The 22500-nt window shown below is 40.2% G+C and overlaps 1 protein-coding gene across 1 annotated transcript in view; it reads left to right on the top strand.

The window, feature by feature from the left end:
* Positions 1-16419: 16419 nt before the first annotated feature.
* The window catches only part of LOC144980306 (uncharacterized), a gene marked incomplete at its 5' end in the record, with an annotated part of 234081 nt that continues 228000 nt past the window's right edge, over positions 16420-22500 (top strand). The window contains 2 exons of the mRNA XM_078927963.1: positions 16420-17283; positions 17389-22500. The exon at positions 17389-22500 is cut by the window's right edge and continues 1759 nt beyond it. Coding sequence (XP_078784089.1) covers positions 16420-17283; positions 17389-22500 — 5976 coding nt within the window. The remainder of the gene's footprint in view (positions 17284-17388) is intronic.

Genomic DNA, 22500 nt, shown 5'->3' with positions numbered 1-22500 from the left:
GTGTATTGTTGTGCTGGCGAAGGGTTTGTACCCGAAACGTCCATTGTTTGTTTTGTTCCCATACGAAGCCTCTCTATTTTCACTCTTTTGTTAGTATTTTCACGATCACCGGCCTCAGGCAGCCCCTACCGTTTTCTATTCATCTAGATATAATACTGTTTTGAGACTAGGTCACTTATTGACAAGCAATTGTTTTTAAAAGTTACGTTTGGATTGACCCGGCTAATTGGCTATTAAGCTTAATTGCTGGCCAACTAACTTCGCGGTGGTTGTGTGTGTGTTGGACCCGGGATCTGTAGTAGTCGGGAAAAAAGAGGCTCTAATAATGACTTGGGTTAGAGGCGATCTTTTTTGGGATCGTGGATAGCTCATACGATTGAGTCACACTCTCCCCGGCCAGGGGGCGTTGTTGTACCAGTAACGTCGCGGGTTCAAACCCCGCCCCATCGCCGGCGCGAAATTTTTATTCTCTATTGTCTTCTGACACTTTCCTACTCACTTCATCTCTTGCTTGGATTGACCCCACACTCCCGTGCAAATTAGCACGCTTCATGCATGTCGTAACAATGTGTGGCTCCTTATTCTTTTTCTTAAGTAAGAAATATATATATATATATATATATATATATATATATATATATATATATATAGAGAGAGAGAGAGAGAGAGAGAGAGAGAGAGAGAGAGAGACTGAGAGAGAACCACGTTATTTTATACTCTTTTAATAAGCTTTTGATGCCGCCATTTTTCTTTCTCTCTCTCTCACTATTTCTTTCTCTCATTCTTTCTTTCTTTCCTTTGTTCTTTCTTCTTCTCCTTTCAGCGTACTCTTTGTTAGATATATGATCGAACTAGTTGAATATCGATAACCGTAATGATATGCTTCAAAGGCTATAGATAGTATGCAGATGACGTCACTCAGGTCTTTGTTATTGTTTTTGCCATCCGCGTTTGTGAGTTGTTCTCACTAAACTGTATTAACAAGACTATAAAAGTTCATGGTTACACAGAGTTTGTGTGTTCGTCCGTTATACTTCCGGATGGCAATGTTGTGAACTCTATGGTCAAGCGCATTCTATCTATAGCTCTTCACAGAGAAGGCAGACACTACATTTCCTTAAACTGTTTGGATGGTAATATAAAAACAAAACAAACACAAAACAGCAACAACAAAGACAAAAAAAAACAAACAAACAAAACAAAACAAAACAAAGTAAACTAGAGCATTTATATAGAGCGATACCCACTTAATGTGTTCAATGCGCTTTACTAAAGGGTCCCAAGCCAACAGCAACACTTAATATGTAAGGCAAGACAGACATACATAACATACAATATTCTCAACACAAACATCAATGTCTCAATCGTTTCTATGTTATATGTTTGTGATGAGAATATTGGCTATTAAGCTTAACTGCTGGTCAAAATTATTTCGCGATGGTGGTGAACGAATCGGCGATCTCAAGAAGTGGGTGAGAGAGGGATCTAGAAATGACTTTGGGTTTGAAACGAATATTTTTGTGTTCGTGGATAGCTCACACGGTAGAGCCACGCTCTCACCTGCCAGGCGGAGTTGTCGTACCAATAAGGTCGCAGGTTCAAACCCCACCACCGCCGCGAAAAAATTTTTTATTCTCTATTGTCTTCTGGCACTTTTCTACTCACTTCATATCTTGTTGTTACCAACATAAGTGCCTGCTCCACTCACTTTTCTGAATTAAAAACATACATAACATACATACATACACCTGTTAGGCAATATTGTAATTTGTTTCCGACAACGACAACATTGAGTCGTATCACTTCACGATATCGCCATTTTTGAGGCTATGTATAATGTGGTCTCGTGATATGTATGACTAGAAGGCCCAAGGTTCTAGGCGCACTCTAACAGGCGCAAAATTGAGTCCTTGAAAGCGGGTGGTTGGATGGGAGCATCACCCTTGAATCATATCCCTATGATGTTCGCATGGGTGTACGATCCGATAGTGATGTCGTTTCTTCTTCTCTTTACTAGCCTATCCTGCTTCTTTGGTTTGTGATTGTATTTTTGACAGGGGATATTTTTTTTTCTGTAAATCTTCTGCCTGTTTGTTCTTGGTTATTTATAATTTAGCTTATGATATCTTTAGGTTATGATTTTGATTTACATTTGTACTATTTTTGTTAGATTGCTTGTTTTTTTGTTTCAGCGGTCTCTCATATAACCTCAATTGTGTTGGAAGAGACCTAAAGCAACAAACAAACAAACAAAAAAGAGTCCTTGAAAAAAAAACAAAAAACTCTTTTTAAACATTTTTTTTTACCGTAACCAGGTATAAAATGAGTATCTAGCCATTAACAGTGTTTTTTTGTCTCTGTCAAAAAATATCAAATGTAAATCGCGTCATGTCTCGTCTTATATGTGACCCATCGTCTCAAAACGGTATTATGTTGAAACGAACCGTATGCTTAAAAGCCGAATTAAATGTTAAACTGGTTAAAAATATAGATTGTTGGCATTAGCAACCTAAAATATGGTATCCATTCTCATCAATAAAACATACAAACTCAACACCAGTCTGATATTTCTGGCTATAAATTCAATTTTCAACATCTTAACCAACCATACTTAATACCGTTTTGGGGAGAAGGGCCACATATGTTAAGTGTTGCGGTTGGATACGGATTACTTGTAAAGCACTTTGAGCACGTTTAGTGGATATTGCGCTATATAAAAGCTCAATTTTTTTAATGCGCCAACCTTGACAGGGGATCAAACCTCAGAAAGCCTGGTTACCGGTCAGATGTGTTACCATAACACTACACAGTGATTATTCGACATTTGGGACCATTTAATTCCTATAGATAGAATGCGCTTGGCCAAGGAGTTCACAACATTGCCATCCGGAAGTATAACGGACCAACACACAAACTCTGTGTAACCATGAACGTTTATAGTCAGGTTAATACAGTTTAGTGAGAAAAACTCACAAACGCGGATGGCAAAAACAATAACAAAGAGTGACGTCATCTTCGTTCTATCTATAGGGCATCGTGGCTCAGCGGTACGGTCTTTGGTTCGTACCCAGCAGCAACATTTAACATTTAACGTTTAGGACGTCACATGCCGCTTGTTAGGCGATATTACATTTTTTTTGGACATAGACAACGCTGTTAACGGCCAGGTACTCGTTTTACTCCTGAGTACTGTGAGAGAATGTGAGTAAAGGACCTTCTCCAAGGACTCAACTATGCGCCGAGCCGATAGCGAGTGTCATACCACGAGACCACATAGCCGCACAAGATCAAGAAATTAAGTGAGTAGAAAAGTACCCGAAGACGATAGACAATTAAAAATCTTCGCGGCGATGGGGGCTCGAACCCCCCCCCCCCCCACCCCCAACCCGACCTTACAGATACGACTATACGATGCGAGTTATCCATCATTAGGTTTCCTCTTATTCTCTATTGTCTTCTGGCACTTTTCTACCCACTTCATTTTTTGTTGTTATAAACAACAATGTGAAATTGAATGTAAGCTACAATTTAATATACGAAAACAGATAAAAAGGACGTTTCGGTTTTCCCTTTATCAACAAAACAGGATGAATGAAACACTACAGACGAATGAGAGTGAATAAGACATTATTTCATTCGTCTATAGTGTTTCATTCATCCTGTTTTGTTGATAAAGGTGAAACCCGAAACGTCCATTTTATCTGTTTTCGTATATCAAATTGACGCTTACATTCAGTTTCACACTGTTATTTATTTCTCCCAGCTTCGAGCAGTAACATTTACATTACCGTGTCGTTATCAACATAAGTGCCTACTCCATTTACATTTCCGGATTTTCATGGATTTTTTAACATTTAAAAATAAAATTTCTTTCTTAATCTATCTAGCACAGTTTCATACACCCTTTCTCAGAATGAAATCTTTATTTTAAGGGTTTTAAAATGGCTAAGCCTTTTTTAAGATGAAAGATCATAAACTTAAAATAAACACGCACAAGAACCTTAGCTGTCAACTGAATAGAGACAGATAGGCTATTTGGAATTTTTTTTTAAATAGTACATTTCCACATCGGAGTTTCGTGGATTTAGGGAAGGGGATCACCGCAGCCATCGTAAAGTTATAGCCTGACACTGAAACCCAAAAAGACTGGCATTTTGACGTCATTATTTGGTTTTTACACCGCCTAGTGAGCTGTCGTTAGTAGTGCTCATGGAAACAGGTGGTCCCATTGGTTGAACTATTGACTACAACCCACGATTTGTTTTCTTTTGTGGCCAAAGACTGGCATTATGACGCCATTTTTTGGTCAGTGTCAGGCAATATAGATAGTTCGAAGATGACGTCACTCAGGCCTTTGTTATTGTTTTTGCCATCCGCGTTTGTGAGTTTTTCTAACTAAACTGTATAAACCCGACTATAAAAGTTCATGGTTACACAGAGTTTGTGTGTTGGTCCGTTATACTTCCGGATGGCAATGTTATGAGCTTCTTAGCCAAGCGCATACTATCTATAAGTTAACGATGGCGACGTGATCACTCACTCAAGGTGAATGTACTAGATGTGGGTGGGTTGTGAAAATAACTCACTTCAAATTTACCGAAATAGAGAACAATAACGTGACGTCAAAATTAAATGAGGATTCCAATCTGATTGGAAGTGTGTAACCAGCTGTTCCGAAGGACTACAACATACAAACTTGAGCTTTTATAAAAAGCGCAATATCCACTAAATGCGCTTTACAATGGGTCCCTGACCAACAGCAACATCTCCCATAGTGGGCAGGGAGGTACATGCTGTGTCTTCTATCCCCCCATACCCGTTTTCCAATTGTTTCCGTCGTTGTCTTGGAATGAGATTACTTGGTTTTGTCCTGATCCTGGCTGGAATTCCTTGGCTGGGAGGGAAACAGTCGAATGTATAGTTGTAGTTTTGGGAGATGATATTTTTTTCCTTGTAAATCATCTCTCTGTTATGCATTGTATTATGTTTAGTTTACATATTATATTATATGATTGGTAAACATTTGAGTGTATTCCTCTTAGTGGGGACCTGTGCTTGTGTCTGGATGAGACTTTTAGGTGATCTCAAACTAACTACTTTGACGGTGTGCTCTTGGAATCTACATCTGTGCCCAATTTGAACCAATTCCCTTTGTCTTGCTTGTTCTTGTGTGCTTTAGTTGTAATTCTAGAACTTTTTACTATCTCATTTTCTTCCTTTTTACTGGCGATGATATGACCTTAATGTGTTGCAAGCGCCGTAAAACCCTTAAAAACAAAACGAAACAACAGCAGCACGTAACATGTAGAACGAGACATAATTGTCTGTTAAGCGATATTATACATTTTTTTTCCGACAGAGACAACACTGTTGACGGCCAGGTACTCATTTTACACCTGAGTACGGTGAGAGAGAATGTGAGTAAAGAGTCTTTTCCAAGGACTCAACTATGCGCCGAGCGAGGCTCGAACCCAGGACCTTCCGATCCGAAAGCGAGTGTCATACCACTAGACCACATAGCCGCACAAAAGCGACTGGTAAACATCGCGAACTACACAAGCCTTGTATATCTGATTTTCTGTTTTCAGAGAAATGGAACCATTTTTTCTAGGCAAAATAAAACACTGGTCATCAATAAAGATCATACAGACGTCTTCGCTCTTCGACGCCTCATCATATAAAAACAATAACATAGATCTGCGTGCGTCAAATCCATTCTCTCTCTCTCTCTCTCTCTCTCTCTCTCTCTCTCTCTCTCTCTCCTTATATATATATATGCTTGTGATTCAATTAAAAGTAAAAGCTGTCTGTTCCATTTCACAAATGACCCGCAATGTTTGCCAATATCGATTCCAAATTATTTGTTTTTAATGTATATCGAAAAACATACATTCTAGAAATCCATATATCATATCATTATTATTATTATGATTAAACATGGCCGTACTATTCAAGGGAGTTTCCAACATGTGTTTATGCTTGTTAAGCATTGTATCGAAAACGATGATTCCCAGTAATCGATATCCCATAATATGAAACAGGGCCTGTGTGTTTGGTTGTGCTATTCAAGGGAGATAAGTGATATAATTATAGACAAGGATAAAATGGATTTGTATTGTTATGTCACTCCACCCCTCCCCCCTCTCTCTCTATCTCTCTCGCTTCCTCTCTCTCTCTCTCTCTCCCTCTCTCTCTCTATCTCTCTCCCTCTCTCTCTCTCTCTCTCTATATATATATATATATATATATATGTCTCTCTCTCTCGCTCTCTATGTCTCTCTCCATCTCTGTCTGTCTCTCTCTCTCTCTCACACACAAACACACACACACACACCCTCTCTCTCTATCTTTCTTTCTATGAGTATGTGTGTGTGTGTGTGTGTACGTGTGTGTGTCGGAGTGATTATCACACACATTTCGCTACACATTAACAGAACTAACTTTTTTAAAAAAGTTTGGCTAGAAAAAGTTTTCTTTAAATATCAATATATTGAGATCAATATAAAATGAAATAAATGCATACCGTTACATAGAGCAGATCCATAATTTCCCATGCCCTCAATACGCTTAACATTGTTTTTCCCTCCTGCAGGCCACATGGAAGCGCATTTTTTTGCATGCGAGGAAATATCAATGGAAAGTAATTGGTAATAATGTGAGAAGGTTGACTGACTTGAAGAATGTATCAATAAAGATGAGAGAAGATAGATTGAAATGTAAAGCGACGAGAGAGGAGGGAGAACGTGGGAAGGAAAGTATTGGCCTCACAATTGGATTCAGTAGTCTGATGTAACACGCCCGGCAACGGCGGCCATTTTGGTTCTAAACAAAGAAAATCATTACTTTTTATTCTTTATGCTGGCTAGAACTTTTCATATTCCTTGTGACCAGAATGTGTAAAAGTCAAAACATGATCACATTTATGTTTCTTTTTTTTCCTCTGGATACGCTTTTATGCTCGCCGTGGAAATGTTTCATACGGGCGTCCGCCATTGTTCCGATAGTTTAGAGCCAGTGTTACTAAGTTACCATGCGTAATTAGGAAGGAAGTGACGTTACGACTGTTGAAGAGTATTAGCGGGAAAAAGAGGAAAAAAGAGACCCCCCCCCCCCCGCAAGGACTAGATTGTTGGATAGGGTAAAGGGCGATATGAAAGAGCTGGGCCTGGAGAAAGATGATGCTATGAAACAATATGCATGGAGCTGTTGAATTCATTAAGGCAACCCTGCAAAATTCGGGATAGGCTGAAAGATGAAGTAGAAGAAGAAGAAGAAGAAGAAGAAGAAGAAGAAGAAGAAGAAGAAGAAGAAGAAGAAGGAGGAGGAGGAGGAGGAGGAGGAGGAGGAGGAGGAAGATGATGCTCTGAATCAAGATACGTGAATGGCATTCATTATGGCAACCCTGCAAAATGCTGAAAGAAGAAGAAGAAGAATTGGTAGTTTGTCTGCTTTTTGAAGAATATTTGGCGTACCACACGGCATCAGGATCTCCGTCTTCTCATCTTTAAGTTTTAATTTATTTTGATACAGCCATGTCTTTATTTCATTCAAACAATCAGAAAATCGATTTACGAGATTTTGTAAATCACTTACAGGGACAGAATCGTAAATTTGGGAGTCATCCGCATAAAAGTGGTAATTAAGATAGTATTTTGAGATGATATTTGAAAGGGGTTGATTGAATTATAAGTATCACGCTTTAAACAAAAAAAATCTTGAACTTTTATATAGCACAATATTCACTAAACGTGCTCAAAGCGCTTTACAAAGGGTCCCTACCAACAGAACACGTAACATGTAGAACGAGACATGATGCCTGTATGGCGATAATACATTTTTTTTGGAGAGAGAAAACGTTATTAACGGTAAGGTACGCATTTTACACCTGAGTACAGTGAGTGAATGTGAGTAAAGATACTTGTTCCAAGTACTCAACTATACGCCGAGTGAGGCTCGAACCCAGGACCTTCCGATCCGAAACGAGTGTCATACCAGAAGACCCCATAGCCGCATGCCCGCTTGCCAGACATAATAATACACTGTTTTGAGGTGTTCGGTCACAGTTATAATATGCGACCCCTCGTCTCAAAACGTTTCCTATGCCGGAACGAATAAGCTGCTGAAAATAGAATTTATAGCCAGAAATATCAGGCTGGCAATGAGTTTGTATATTCCATTGAAGAGAATTAATATCGTATCTTAAAATGCTAAATAGCAATAATTCAAATTTTTGACCAGTTTAGCTTTAATTTCCTGTGGAAAAAAGAGTTGCCTATAAGATTTGTACTGTTGTCTACAAATCCTTGAGCACCAACAGTCCCTCCTATATTAAAGACCTTCTAAACATATATGTCACCAATAGAAACTTGAGGTCAAGCAATGACCAATCAATCCTTGTCAAACCTAAGCCATTGCGTAAAATAGGTGAACAGTCTTTTCAATTTTCGGCCCCCCATTTTTAGAACTCTCTCCCATCACACTTGAGATGCTCGGATTCGTTGACAACGTTCAAATCTCGCTTAAAGTTTTATCTTTTTACGTCATAATGTTGCAATATTATTTTCATATTTTGTTGTTGTTAAATTGAATTCGTATCACGTTTCCTTCACACTTGTCTTACTGTAATATGTTTTGTTTTATATCATTGTAAAGCGCTTAGAGCCTGTGACAACGAGGTAAAGCGCTATATAAATACCATTTATTATTATTATTATTATTATTATTATTATTATTATTATTATTATTATTATTATTATTAATATTATCATTAGTCTTATTATTATTATTATTATTATTATTATTATTATTATTATTATTATTATTATTATTATTATTATTATTATTATTATTATTATTATTAATAATAATAATTTGGCTTTTTAGTATCTGGTTCATCCCGACATAATACCGTTTTGAGACGGTGGGTCATATTTATATCTCCGGCCCCTCATCCGACTCCAAACAGCGCGTTCGCTGACGTAGCTCTCGTATTAGAAAATTACTCTACTCCAAGTGAAGACTCCGAGTCCCCAACAAGCCACTTCAGACTTCCTCCTCCTGTCGCCGAGCGAAAGCCATCAGTGGCTACGCTACGGCTTCGGCCAAGAAATCTCTGGCAACGTTGAATAGCAAGGCAAATCATTCTTTTCCTCTCTCTCTCTCTCTCTCTCTCTCTCTCTCTCTCTCTCTCTCTCTCTCTCTCTCTCTCTCTCTCTCTCTCTCTCTCTCTCTCTCTCTCTTTCTATCTATCTATCTATCTATCTATCTATCTATCTATCTATCTATCTATCTATCTAACACTTTCTATCTCTCTGTCTATCTATCTATCTAATTTATTCTCTCTCTTTCTCTCTCTCTCTCTCTCTCTCTCATATATATATATATATATAGAGAGAGAGAGAGAGAGAGAGCTGGGTGGGGTTCCTGACCTCCCATAGTGGACAGCTGGATGTCACGTTCCAACACACAAAACTATAATATATGTAGACCAACCTTGAACGCTTTTAAATCTGATTGATAGAATTTAGCAAGAACTATTAGATAATACAAATGGCTGGCTAAAATCAATAGCAAAGAGCTGAGTGACATCAATTTAATTCCTTCTATCTATAGTATGCGCTTGGTTAAGAAGCTCACAACATTGCCATCCGGAAATATAACGGGCCAACACACAAACTCCGTGTAACCTTCAACGTTTATGGTCTGGTTAATACATTTAGTGAGAATTACTCATAAACATGGGTGGCAAAAAAAAAACAACAACAACAACAACAACAAAAAAAAAACAATAAGAAAAAGTCGAGTGACGTCAACTTCGTTCTATCTATAATATTGTGTGTAACCTTGAAATTTAAAAAAATCTGATTTTGAGAGAATTTAAGTGAAAACTACCAATAATCACGTCTGGCTTTAAAAACAATAACAATAATATAGAGCTGAGCGAGTGACGTAAATTTCATTCAGTCTTTAGATAGAATGCGCTTGGCCAAGGAGTTCACAACATTGCCATCCGGAAGTATAACGGACCAACACACACACTCTGTGTAACCATGAACTTTTATAGCAGTTTAGTGAGAACAACTCACAAACGCGGATGGCAAAAACAATAACAAAGGCCTGAGTGACGTCATCTGCATACTATCTATACAAACAGAGAGTGGTGGGAGACAGGGTTAGCAGAAGAAAAGCAATAAGAACACGACTTGTCTACGGTATTTTCTTTACTCTCTTTGTGTACAATGTTGTACCAACTTCCGTTGAGCGGAATCAAATCTACAAAATTCTTGACCGAGTTTTTATCATTATATCCCCCCCCCCCCTCAATTTCAGAATTAACCGAATTCGCAGATTTATGGTTTTTCAGATAATTGAAATCTGTAGAGAAAAAAAAATGGTGTTCAGCGACGTGTACTTATTTGCAGGTCTGATAACGTAATTCCTTATGGGCTCATTGTTGTAATGGAAATTTTTTTTTTAATGGGGCAAAATATTGTCCTTTACAACTATGTTACACTAGGCCCGTAAGTGAGTTCGGCTGTTAGACCTGTATACATGTGCACGTCGGTTTTGAAAAGAAAAAAATGGGTTCAAACTCTACGTAAAGGTCATTCCAACTATCAAAATGCATTTGAAAAAAATAAATGTAAATTTTACTTTGAAATTTTTGTGAAATTATGCTACATGAAAGTGCGGCTATGTGGTCAATTGGTATGGCACTCGCTTTCGGATCTGAAGGTCCTGAGTTCGAGCCTCGCTCGGCGCATAGACGAGTCCTTGGAGAAGGCTCTCTTTACGCACATTCTCGCACCGTATTCAGGTGTAAAATTGAATACCCGGCCGTTAACATCGTTGTCTCTGTCAGAAAAAAAAATCATAATATCGCCTGATGGGCGTCATGTCCTGTCCTAAATGTTAAATGCTGCTTTTAGTCAGGGATCCCTTGTAAATCGCTTTGAGCATGTTAAGTGGATATTGCGCTATATAAAATCTCAATTATTTTTTTAAAAAGCTCAATTTTCTAGTCCTGGTCTTAAAAAAGATCGTCCATCCTCGCTCTTTTATATGTGCGTTGTGTTGTATAAGTCTGAGTGTGTGTGTGTGTGTGTGTGTGTGTGTGTGTTTGTGTATGTGTGTGATAATTAATAGAAAATATCTGCAAATTGATGTTATGCGTTTAGATAAAATGCACACAAAAAACATAACAACAAAAACAGCAAACGCAAGCATGAAATAAACACGCAAATGAACAGTTCAATTCATAAAAAGCCACAGAATTTCACTTGCACATAAGCTATTGGGTTGTATTCATACTTTGACGTCTCGATATCTTAAGAAGTGTTGGAGAAGGTGAGAAAGGGAAGAATACTGATCGATAACATCAGGAAGAGGCAGTTACGGTTTCTGGGACATGTGTGGAGAAGAGGCAGAATAGAAAAGTTGGTAGCATCTGGGATGATCGAAGGAAAGAGAGCTAGAGGAAGACAAAGAATGACTTATCTAAATAATCTAAGAATTGTCAAATGTGACTTTAAAAGCAACACAGATTTCATGCGCACCGCAGAGGATCGTGATTCGTGTAGACAGTTGACCGGCAACGTACTCAAGAGCGCAAGTCACGATGGATGGTAATGATCCTAAGAATCTGCAAATACATCCTGCTACTAAAGTGTTACAGTGAATGACTCAGTCGGATGGTGAAAAGGTTTGAACTGAGATACTGCCAAGTTTAGTTAGAAGGTCAATTTTTATCCAAAATTAATTCTTGTCATAAATGATTAAATCAACCCTTTTTGTACATCTCTGGGAAATATCAAAGCTTAATTTCAATTCAAAATATATTTTACAGCTAGTCAAGTTGAAAAAGTATGAAATTTGAGATAAGTTGCTGAATACATTTCCCATACACCTGACCATAACTTCTAGAAAAATCACCCGATTTACTTCAAATAAAGATTAAAATACTCTGGTGAGGATATTCTTTCAGAAAATGAAAATAATGCAAATCCAAAATGTTCACCTTCCGACTGATTATGTCATTTACTGACACAAATAATTATGCCCCCTTATATGATTCAATATGTAGACTATTCATTATTAGTCCTCTGATGCACAAGTTACTTTCACAATTCCAATGATTTTGGAACCGAATAAATAGAATCTTATTTTCCAGTGTTAGATATATGCTGGTCGTCAAACAAGATCATCTACTCTCACCCGTAATCTTAAGAAACTGCCTATAACATCCTGCTACAAAAATAGTTATGCCACCCATATAATTTTAAAAAAAAATAATTAATTTTAAATTAAATTAATATCTTTATTTTATTTTTATCTTTATTTGTTAAACTATTCATTATTAGTCAGGGCAGGTTACATACACACTTCCAATGCTTTTGGAACCGAATGAATAGAAAGTGTGACATCACGACTTGTCTGCCCCATTGTATCCATTGTCTTATCAGGTCTATGACTATGTGCAAGCCGGCATCGGTCATCCCGGGACACACACCACATCATCGGATGGCCCAGTGGCTAGTGCGCCCGCTCGATGATCCCCCACCTCTCTCTCTCTCTCTCTCTCTCTCTCTCTCTCTCTCTCTATATATATATATATATATATATATATATATATATATATATATATGTGTGTGTATATATATATATATATATATATATACATATATATGTATATATATATGTCTCTCTCTCCGCCAGGCGGAGGGTGCCGTGTCAGTTAGATCCCAAGTTGGCTCTGACACCGCGATATTCTTATTCTCTGCTTTCACCTGGCACTTCTTCATACCCTATATCGTTCTCATCATTATTTTAATATATATATATATATATATATATATTATATATATATATATATATCAACCTGCCGGTCATTCTCCGCCACAGCGCCTCACATAATTATACATCATATCGAATCAGATATTTAACTAACTGTTTATCCGGATTCGCCTCAAGATATTAGCATTATTTCTTTTTATTATCAAGAGAGCTCAAATCATATTTATATAAAAGAACAAAAAATAACATCCCAGAGAAAACCAAACTATGTAAAACACCAATATCTTGATTACTCTTTTAATCCCTATGGTATGAAAATTCCATTAATCTAATGGATTCTAAAACTTACCTTCGATTTATACAGTATTCTTTTTAAGATAATGTTTTATATATTAATATATCATTATACTAAAGATAATTGCTGTTGTCGTTGTTGGGGGGAATGGGAGGGGTGGGGGGGGGGGGGGGGGTTGTGGGAGTTTGAAAAGGGCGAACGGTGTTTTGGGCGTGTGTGTGGGGGGGGGGGGGGGGGGGGGGGGGGGGAGTCATATGATTATTTTGGTAGTTTTCTTCCATACTATGAGTAACTTAAGTATATCAGACAATGGTAGGGATTTTTTTGTTTTTGGGGGGAGGGGGGGGGGAAGTGGGGAGGGGGGGGGGGTTGGATAATGATCGCTCATTTGGCAAATGTGTGTTTTCTTCGTAAGGTCTTAAGTAAAGATGGTAGAGTACAAAAATAAGATGTCATAAAACTGGTTCAAATCTCAGGGGAATTGTACATAAGACCAGTCTTTGGAGGACTGAATAAAAACCTTGTGTAAATGATCTTCTGGTTTTGGAGTAATGGGATCTTATGTTCCAGTTTTAGATATATGCTGGTCCTCAAAAAATATCATCTTTACCCACATTATCTCATCGTACTCACTTTCGGATCGGAAGATTCTGAGTTCGAGCCTCGCTCGGCGCATAGTTGAGGCCATGGAAAGGGCTCTTTACTCACATTCTCTCACCGTCCTCAGGTGTAAAATGAGTAGCTGGCCGTTAACAGCGTTGTCTTTGTCGGTAAAAAAAATATAATATCGCCTAACAGGCGTCATGTCTCGTTCTACGCGTTACCTGTTGCTGTTTGTCAGGGACCCTTTGTAAAGCGCTTTGAGCACTATTAGTGGATATTGCTCTATATAAGAGCTCAATTTAATTTAATTTCATCTACCTCACCCGTAATCTTAAGAAACTGCCTACATACATCCACCTATTAAAATAGTCATGCCACCTAATCAGTGGGGACTTTCCACCCATCTTACATGTACCCGATGTGGGAAAGAACCCGAAACCGCAGAGCATCTTGTTGAACGGTGTGTTGTGACGATGCTATCGGGCCGGTTCGCGACGGTGCACGAAAGCGGAGCGGACTTCGTTGATTGGGTCGATCGTCATAACATAGTAGTGTGAGAACCATAAGAAGTTGCTGCCACCTATGTGTCTCTCTGTAGGCTTCATTCCGTCCCAAGAAACGATGGTTTGCACCCTGTATGACATTGGTCTCATCAGTCTTGTTGAGAGCAGTATCGGATGTGACTCAGCAGACCAATCCTTGCACGGCAGTCTCTACCGCAGTTGCTGCACACCTATATGTAGCCTAGTCATTACTACGTAGTTCCCCGAAGGGTTTGTTACATACATACGTGCATTCAAATAGCTTGGAACCGGAAGTTTATAAAGTGTGACGTCAGAACTACTATAGGATTCAATAGTCTGTCACGTTCGCCCAGCAACCAGCAGCTTGGTTCTAAACAAAGAAAATGGTAACTTTTTTATAAGTCCTTGAGGGTTATAGTGTCAGAATATAAGTTAACGATGGCGACGATCAGCCGCAGTGCAAGATCGCAAAGTGAGCATTTGGGGCTATGACTTTTGCTCGAAGGGATACAAGATGCCGACTTACAAGATGCGGGGATTGAGCCCGAATACTTTGGGTTTAAACCTTATCCAATTCGCTATCTTTGCCCCGCCCTTATGCCATTTCAAACGTAGTGCAAAAAATGTTTTTGTCAGTTCCATGCTTCGAGAACCGTTAATAAATCACAGATAATAGCTATGATAGTTCTTAATGATTTATTTATTCATTTATTTATTCATTTATTCATGTATCCATTTATTTATTTTTTATTCGTTTATCTTTTCATTCACACACACACACACACACACACACATATATATATATATATTCATTTATTCATTTATTTATTTATTTATTCATTTATTCATTCATTTATTTATTTATAAACACTTATCTTTATATTCATATCTTGATTTATTTATTGATCTATTTTTGCATCGGTTTAAACAAGTTTATTTTACCTTAATTTTTTTTCTATTCTTTATTTTTATGTCCACAGACACACACACCGCCATTTTCTCCCAACCGGAAGGACCCGACGCAAACAAGATATATGGCTATAACACATCTCACCGTCAGAAAATCAATCACAATTATTTTCACTAGACATGCGCACGACTCCAAATGGATTGAGAGAATAAAGCAAGACATGGCCAGCATCATCGCTTCTCTCGCTGGTGTCTGGAATTCCCGCGAGGACATCGAAAAATAAACAAACAAATTGAATAATATAAACAAGATTTTGGAGAAATAAAACTGAATTGATGATATGCGTTTAAGTAGTAAAAAAAACCCAAACAAACTCGCCAGTTCTGAATGCCTGATCATTTGTGTACCACATGCAAACAATTTAATGTAGCCACTGAAAGGAGAACTGTTCTTTTCAATTTAATGTAGCCACTGAAAGGAGAACTGTTCTTTTCTCTGTTGGTCAAAAAAAAAAAATTAAAATCAACAACAAAGAGCTGAGTGACGTCAATAATTGTATCCATTCTTTACGACCTTGGAGAGCGTATTGATGTTTTGCGTTAAGTTAAAATACGCAACCATTCTGTCTGCCTGATGAGTCGTACCAACACACACACACACACACACACACACACACACACAAATATCTGTAGCCTTTATCTTGTATAGTCTGTTTTTGTCAGAGAGACTTAAAAAAGAGAACTAATCGCCAAACTGGTGGTCTATAAACAATTATAAAGAACCGAGTGACGCCAAATTCATTCAAAAACAAAAATTATGGTGGAAGAGTGCACCCAAAACCTTTATGTAAATGAATAAAAGTGATAGCAGATATAGAATTTATTATATTATGTGACAAGTATTTCCATAACAATTGTGTAAGCGTTTGAATGGAAATGAAAACAGTGGAATATTTGTTTAGATGAGTGGTTAAGGAGGGTCGTGGTAGTCAAGACTTACATACTTACTTACTTACTTAACCGAACCAGCGACCACCTGAGCTCTAGCCCTTTGGTCTTGTGCCATGACAGAGAAGTTAGACAGACGTCTTTTGTAGTTGTTTAAGGTGACAGACTATACAGTGTGTTTCTGATGCTTGGATTTGGTAGTCAAAACAAATTGGGAATGAATAGATTATATTATGAATTACAAGACAATGAAACGAATGGCAAGTGTTAATTGGATATTATGAAGTGTGGAGATTTTACTTAACAAGAAATGACTAAGGTTAGGGAAAAGTGAATACGTTTTAAAAAAAATACTATTTCAATGAAATGAATAGAAAGACTATAAAGTCATTGATGATCAAGGATTGGAAAGATGACGCTCCGAAACCTCGAAAATTGGACAAAATCCTCGGGAGGAAAGGGAAAGTGGAAAGGAAATCGTCCCTAGAAAACGCCCATTCCGGCGGTATGGTGAAAAATAAAATTCTTGGAAAAGTCATGAGCATTTCTAAGAATTCATCGAAATCGAAAGTACCTACTTCCTCCGCCGCTAGCGCGGCGATTAGAGGGAGGAGAGTGCGAGAAGGCGTGGTCATGGAAGGAAGGAAGAGCAAGGATAGCAAGTTTGATAAATCCATGAGGGTTTTGGAGTGGCTGGATGCGGACTGTGGAACGAAGTTGACACGACACTACGAGGAAGGGGGTGGGTGGAGGTATAAGTATGACGATGACGACGATGATGATGACGACGACAACGAAATCGATGACGAGGGAAAGGATAAAAAGCCTTACAAATTACGTCACCCTTTGAGGTTGACCGTGAGTAGTAATATGCTCGATTCGGACAGTAGCTGGGAGTTTTACGACTCTGGGAATGCCCAGAAGGATAGTGAGGAAGAGGAAGAGGAGAGAAGTGAGGATTCATTTTTTGATGACGAAGAGGAAGACGATGACGATGCGGTCTTGGCGATAAGAAAATGGCAGGAGAAGGAGATTCAGCAGAAAACGCAACAGCACTGTCTGGAAGAAATTTCTTTACAGGAATACGTCACAAGCAGTGATGATGACGACGATGACGATGATGATAATGTCGATGACGATGGCGATGACAAAGAAAATAATAAGAATCACAGCAATGGTAGAAATGATCGCATTAGTATTTGTGAATCGCAAGTGGGTGATAATGACGAGGAAGATGAATTGGTTGCTGCACTTAAAGCGTGGACGGAAGAACAGAAAATTCTCCAACAGCAACAGCAGGAGCAACAACAACAACAACAACAACAACAACAACAACAACAAAAACATCTTTCCCCTTTGGTTGAGGATAAAGTTTCTTTTATTCAACCAGAAAACGCGTACCCCTTCATCAACCACCGATATTATTACCAAAACCATCACCTTCTTCACCATAAATACCACAACAGTGGTAGTAGTGGTGCTAGTCAGCCACTTCCACATCACCAGCAAGCGTCCACCACCAACACTCCAGCGCCGTTTTGGTGGGTGGAAGATGTCAGCAGCATCAGGGAAGGACCCAGTTCTCCTCCTGTCGTCATCAAAGCTAAACGCGGAGGCAGCAGCAGCAATCAATCTCCGTCATCTACATCTTTATCTTCAACGACAACCGCATCGTTATCATCGTCTTCATCCACAACAACGACGACGGCCACATCAGGTCGCAACAAATCACCTTTCCAAAGCACAGCGTCGCCTTCCTCGTCCAACCCCGGAGCTGTTCCCAACTCTCTCCTCTCGCCGTTTCATCAACAACATCATACAGCCATTTCCCCTCGTTCACCTTCCTTTGTGTGCCTAACCCCTACCGCCTCACCCTCTGCCAAATCGCCTAGACTGGAAGTCTCCAGTCACCAAAAAGTCAACAAAGCTTTATCTTGCCCATCAAGCCGTTGGGCAGCTGTCACTCCTGAAGGATCGCAAGATCACGACAAAACTCTGATGTTTGGTTTCGACACTGCTTCTTTCGCAGCAATGGGAGTTGCATCTAGCAATGATTACGCAATGAGAGATGCGACAACTCCTTTGCCTTCGCAACAAATGACTTCAGCTAATTTTACGTCACCATCTAGAAATCCAAATAAAGGTCGGATGAAAAGTCCTGCTGATCTTTTAGATCCGTCTCTTTACATCACGACTGAAACTCAACAAGAAGCGTCTTCCGCAAAATATTACAAAGGAAGCGCTGAACAAGGCTATAATCCTGCTATCCGGATCTCCTCGAGTACAGAATGCCTTCCAGACAAAGAACCGAAATTCGCCGGCGTTGTCGGTTACAGTAACAAAGCTTTGAGAAGCGCCCCGCCGTACACGACTGGGCAAAGGGGAGCAACTGGGGATATTCAAAGTGAAAATCAGAAAATTGATAGTAAAAGCACGGTTGCGTCCCCTACTGCAAAAGTAACGGGGTTGACAAAACTTGGTGGATTTTTCCGAAAAGTTGGTGAGAAATTTTCTGCATCTCAAGGTAATATCAGCGATGACAGATCCTCTTCGTCGAATTTCCTATCACCACATCCCAAACAAGGCGGGGACCACGCCATGCTACAAAAGCAACACTCTTCACCTCCATTTCTACCAACCCCCGAGCACCCAACCAACTCGACTACAGCGTCAAATACCGCCATCAGCCAACAAAAACAACAGCAACTGCTACAACTGCAAAAGCAACGTGAAGAGAACCTCCACAAACCATTGCTACTTTCACTCTCACATTCACGATACGCTCATCAACACCAGCAACAACAACAACAACAACAGCAACAGCAACCGCAACAACCTCACCACCATCCAAACCATCCACTTCATCGGGCTCTCCAACCCGTGAAATCCTCACCACCTATCCCATCATCCTCCAACCAAAATAAATCTTCCTCAAATTCCTCTTCATTCCTCCATCCAACCGGGGTCTCCTCTAACCTTTCCGCATCCTCTGCTCCAGCGATTCACCTTACGTCTTTATCCAACCTCTCTACCAACCCCGCCACCACCACCACCACCAGTTCATCATCAACAACAACAAACATCAACAACAACGACAAAAATAATTCATTTACTCATCACCATCATCATCGCGCCTTAACATCAACCTTAACATCTACTACCACCAACACGACCAAAATCTCACCCTCCTCCCCATCTTTACTTGAACAAACAACAACAGCATCTGCGCCATTTTCGATGTTATCTTCGACTTCGTCAACTCAACTCCATCCCCAGTCACACCTTGGCCGCCACGTTCACCACCCGCCACTGTCACAGCGTCACAGTCACACCGGCGTAGCACCCGCTTCACCGTCGTCGTCGTCGTCACAATCTGTATCAGCCACTGCATCGCCTTCCCCACCTTTTTCGCAGGCGACGACGGCCACTGCCTCGTCATTAGCCTCAGTCACTGGTTTGGGTATCGGCATTGGATCAGGAGCGGCTAGTGGTTTGTCTGCTAGTGCCAGCACAGCCACTGTGCCATTATCTACGACTAGCCAAGGTGGCATTGCTACTACAACTCATTACAATGACCACCACCATCGCATCAATCAACACCACCACAATCAACTACAATACTCCGCATCGGGGTCAACAAAATTGCTCACCGGCCACTCATCGTTTTTCTCAAAGTCAGCGGATTACTCGTCATCTTCTGTAAATAAACCTGACAATAGTGGCAATACGTTTAATAGTGGTGGTGTTATCGTTATCAGCAGTGGCGGCGTTGCTACTAGTTTTAGTGCTGGTGAAAGGGGCAGAAGCGCAACCCCATTTTCTGATAACCTGCTCTCAACAAATAACATTACAACTCATACAATCTCCGCATCATCGTCGATAAGTGGTAGTAGCAGTAGTGGCAGTGGTGGTCGTACTAATATAAGCAACAGCTCAACTACTATAAACCGTGATCATGGTGCTACATCTTCTTATAAAGCCAAAAACAAAACGGATAAAAAATCAAATGACGAACATAAAAAGTCTGCTGCAGCAACGGTTATAACAACGACCACACCATCAGCAACTGCTCTCGACTCCATCCAAGCCAAATGGAAATCGGTAATCCATTCACACTCCGAGAAAAAACGCCACGTCAGCTGTAATGAAACTAGCAACCGAGTCGCTGTTGTAAAGGAGCAACTCTCATTTTCTCATTCTGCTCCTCCGACAAACAGCAGCGGTACGCCATCGAATGTTGTGAAACAACAACAGCAACAAAAACAAAATCCGAAAACGGGTAAGGATTATAGAAACAAGAATTATTCAGATTACAATGTTGGAGGGCATCCACAGTATAACAATCATTATACAACGTCATCGCCTAATTTGAAAGACTCGGCGATGAGAAAATCGAATGATAGTTTGGACGATCGTTCAACAGGAAACCGGATAAATCAAAAAGGAAGCGGTAATGTTGTGACTCCCTCTTCCGCTTTTAGATCTGGAGGAGCAAGTGGAGCATTTCCCATTGCGCACGCGCAAGGAGGTGGATTTCGCAAATCTCCCATCTTTGATCCGGAAACTAAAATCCATTCTGACAGCGTTGAACGTGACCCACAGGGAAAGGCTCGAAATATGATTACGTCATCAAATGGAAGTTTTGACGGGGATGAAAAATGCGGCGGTGTAGGAGATAACGTTTTCGCGAAGCACGTAACTTACTTCATAAAAAGAGCAGGATCGTCTGCTGAAAAGGGCGGGTCACTGTCTTCAGAAAGATCGTCTTCGACTAGCAGCGACGAGAGAGGAAATCTCACGGTTCCTACAACATGCGACCAAACAGCAACATCAAATCGGAGAAATTCTCAAGGAACTTGTAACCACCTTTTTCGCGACCAAACCTCAGCCGGAAGGAAATCGCCACTACCAACTAAAGCCAAAAAATCACCATCACCAGTTCGAGCAGCTATATTTAGAAACATTGCAAACACTTGCCCGACTTACTCCTCCTCTCTCGACTCTTCTACGACTAAATACCAACAACAACATTATCACCCAAATCAACAGAGCACCAAATCTTGTAAACCATCACCGACAAAACAACAAAACAATTCCCAATCTAGCGCATCTTCTACACAATCCTTACAAACCTCTCCTCAGCACAATCTCTACCACTACAACCAGACTTCTCCGTCACATTCCAGCGCAATTTCTCCGCTTAAGCTCACCTCTCCGGATATCTCACCCCCAACCGGCTACAAAGGACGCAGGAAATTCTCCGACACCGGCCTCACGCCTGTTCCGAAACGTCTTCTCAAAGACACCCATCCAAGGCGTGGCAGCTTGACAGATGAGCGAACGCTCGTTTCGGCCAAGTCCAAACTATCACGTCTCCGATGGCAAGGAAGAAAAAGCTCCGCCGACGCAGGATCTGTAGCGGCGTTGGTGAAACAAATTCACAACTTGTGGGGAGATGGAGAGGACGAATGCAGTTTTAATCCGCCGACCACGTTCACGGTGGATGACCAGGTACTATTCGACAAACGACGAAAAAAATTTCCGTTTTCAATGACGAGTAAAGATAAAGATGGAAGTAGTGGTGGTGTTGGTGTTGGTGGTGGAGGAGGAAGAGGAGGGCAAGGGAGTAATAATAGTAATATTCCAGGAGGAGCCTGCCCTTCGAACACTGATCGTAGTCGAATGAGACATCGAATTAGCTGCGGGAATCATTCCGGAAGCGACAGCAGTCTTGTGATTGCTGGGAATTCTTATGCTAACTCACAGAAATCTACTCATGCTGATAAAAATGGTGTCAATTCCGCATCGACTAACGCTTTATCAGCGCCGTCGTTACCTCTGTTATCATCGATGTCGTCTTCGTCGTCGCATTTATTATCGTCCCAGACCCAAATCTCCACTTCGGGTTTGTCATCGTCCTCCGCGGCGGCGACAAAAGGGTCCAAGTCGGGTATGGGACAAGGGGAGACAAACTGCCAATTGGAGGGTAAATTTAATTATGGATCCAATGGGGACGGTCGGGACGGTAACATTAACATCGGCACCGCCTCAGCTATCTCCACCCCTACCCCGGGATTGAAAAGAGAGTGTGGTGGTAGTGGTGGCGGATTAGGAGGAGGTGGAGGTGGTGGTGGTGGAAAAGAAATTCAATGCCCGGGTGGAAAGGAAGGGGGAAATATTAGTGTCAGCGGAGTTGGAAGTGGCTGCAGTAATAATAATAAAATTGCTTCAAGTGGGATCAATATTACCTCTGTCAACAGCGGAGGTAGTTTCATAGTTGGAAATTCATCGTGTTGCTGTGGTCATCAAAGTGCTAGCGGAAATAAAAATAATAAAGTTTGTATTAATTGTGGTGGGAGTATAAGTGGTGGTGGTGGTGGTAGCGCAAGACGTGGTAGTGGTGGAGGTGATGGTAGTGGTGGTAAAAAT

This window comes from Berghia stephanieae, chromosome 9, assembly GCF_034508935.2.
Source record: "Berghia stephanieae isolate SIO BIC M18660-M18661 chromosome 9, UCSD_Bste_1.3, whole genome shotgun sequence".
Taxonomy (NCBI): Eukaryota; Metazoa; Mollusca; class Gastropoda; order Nudibranchia; family Aeolidiidae; genus Berghia; species Berghia stephanieae.
This window is presented reverse-complemented; position numbering and strand designations above follow the sequence as displayed.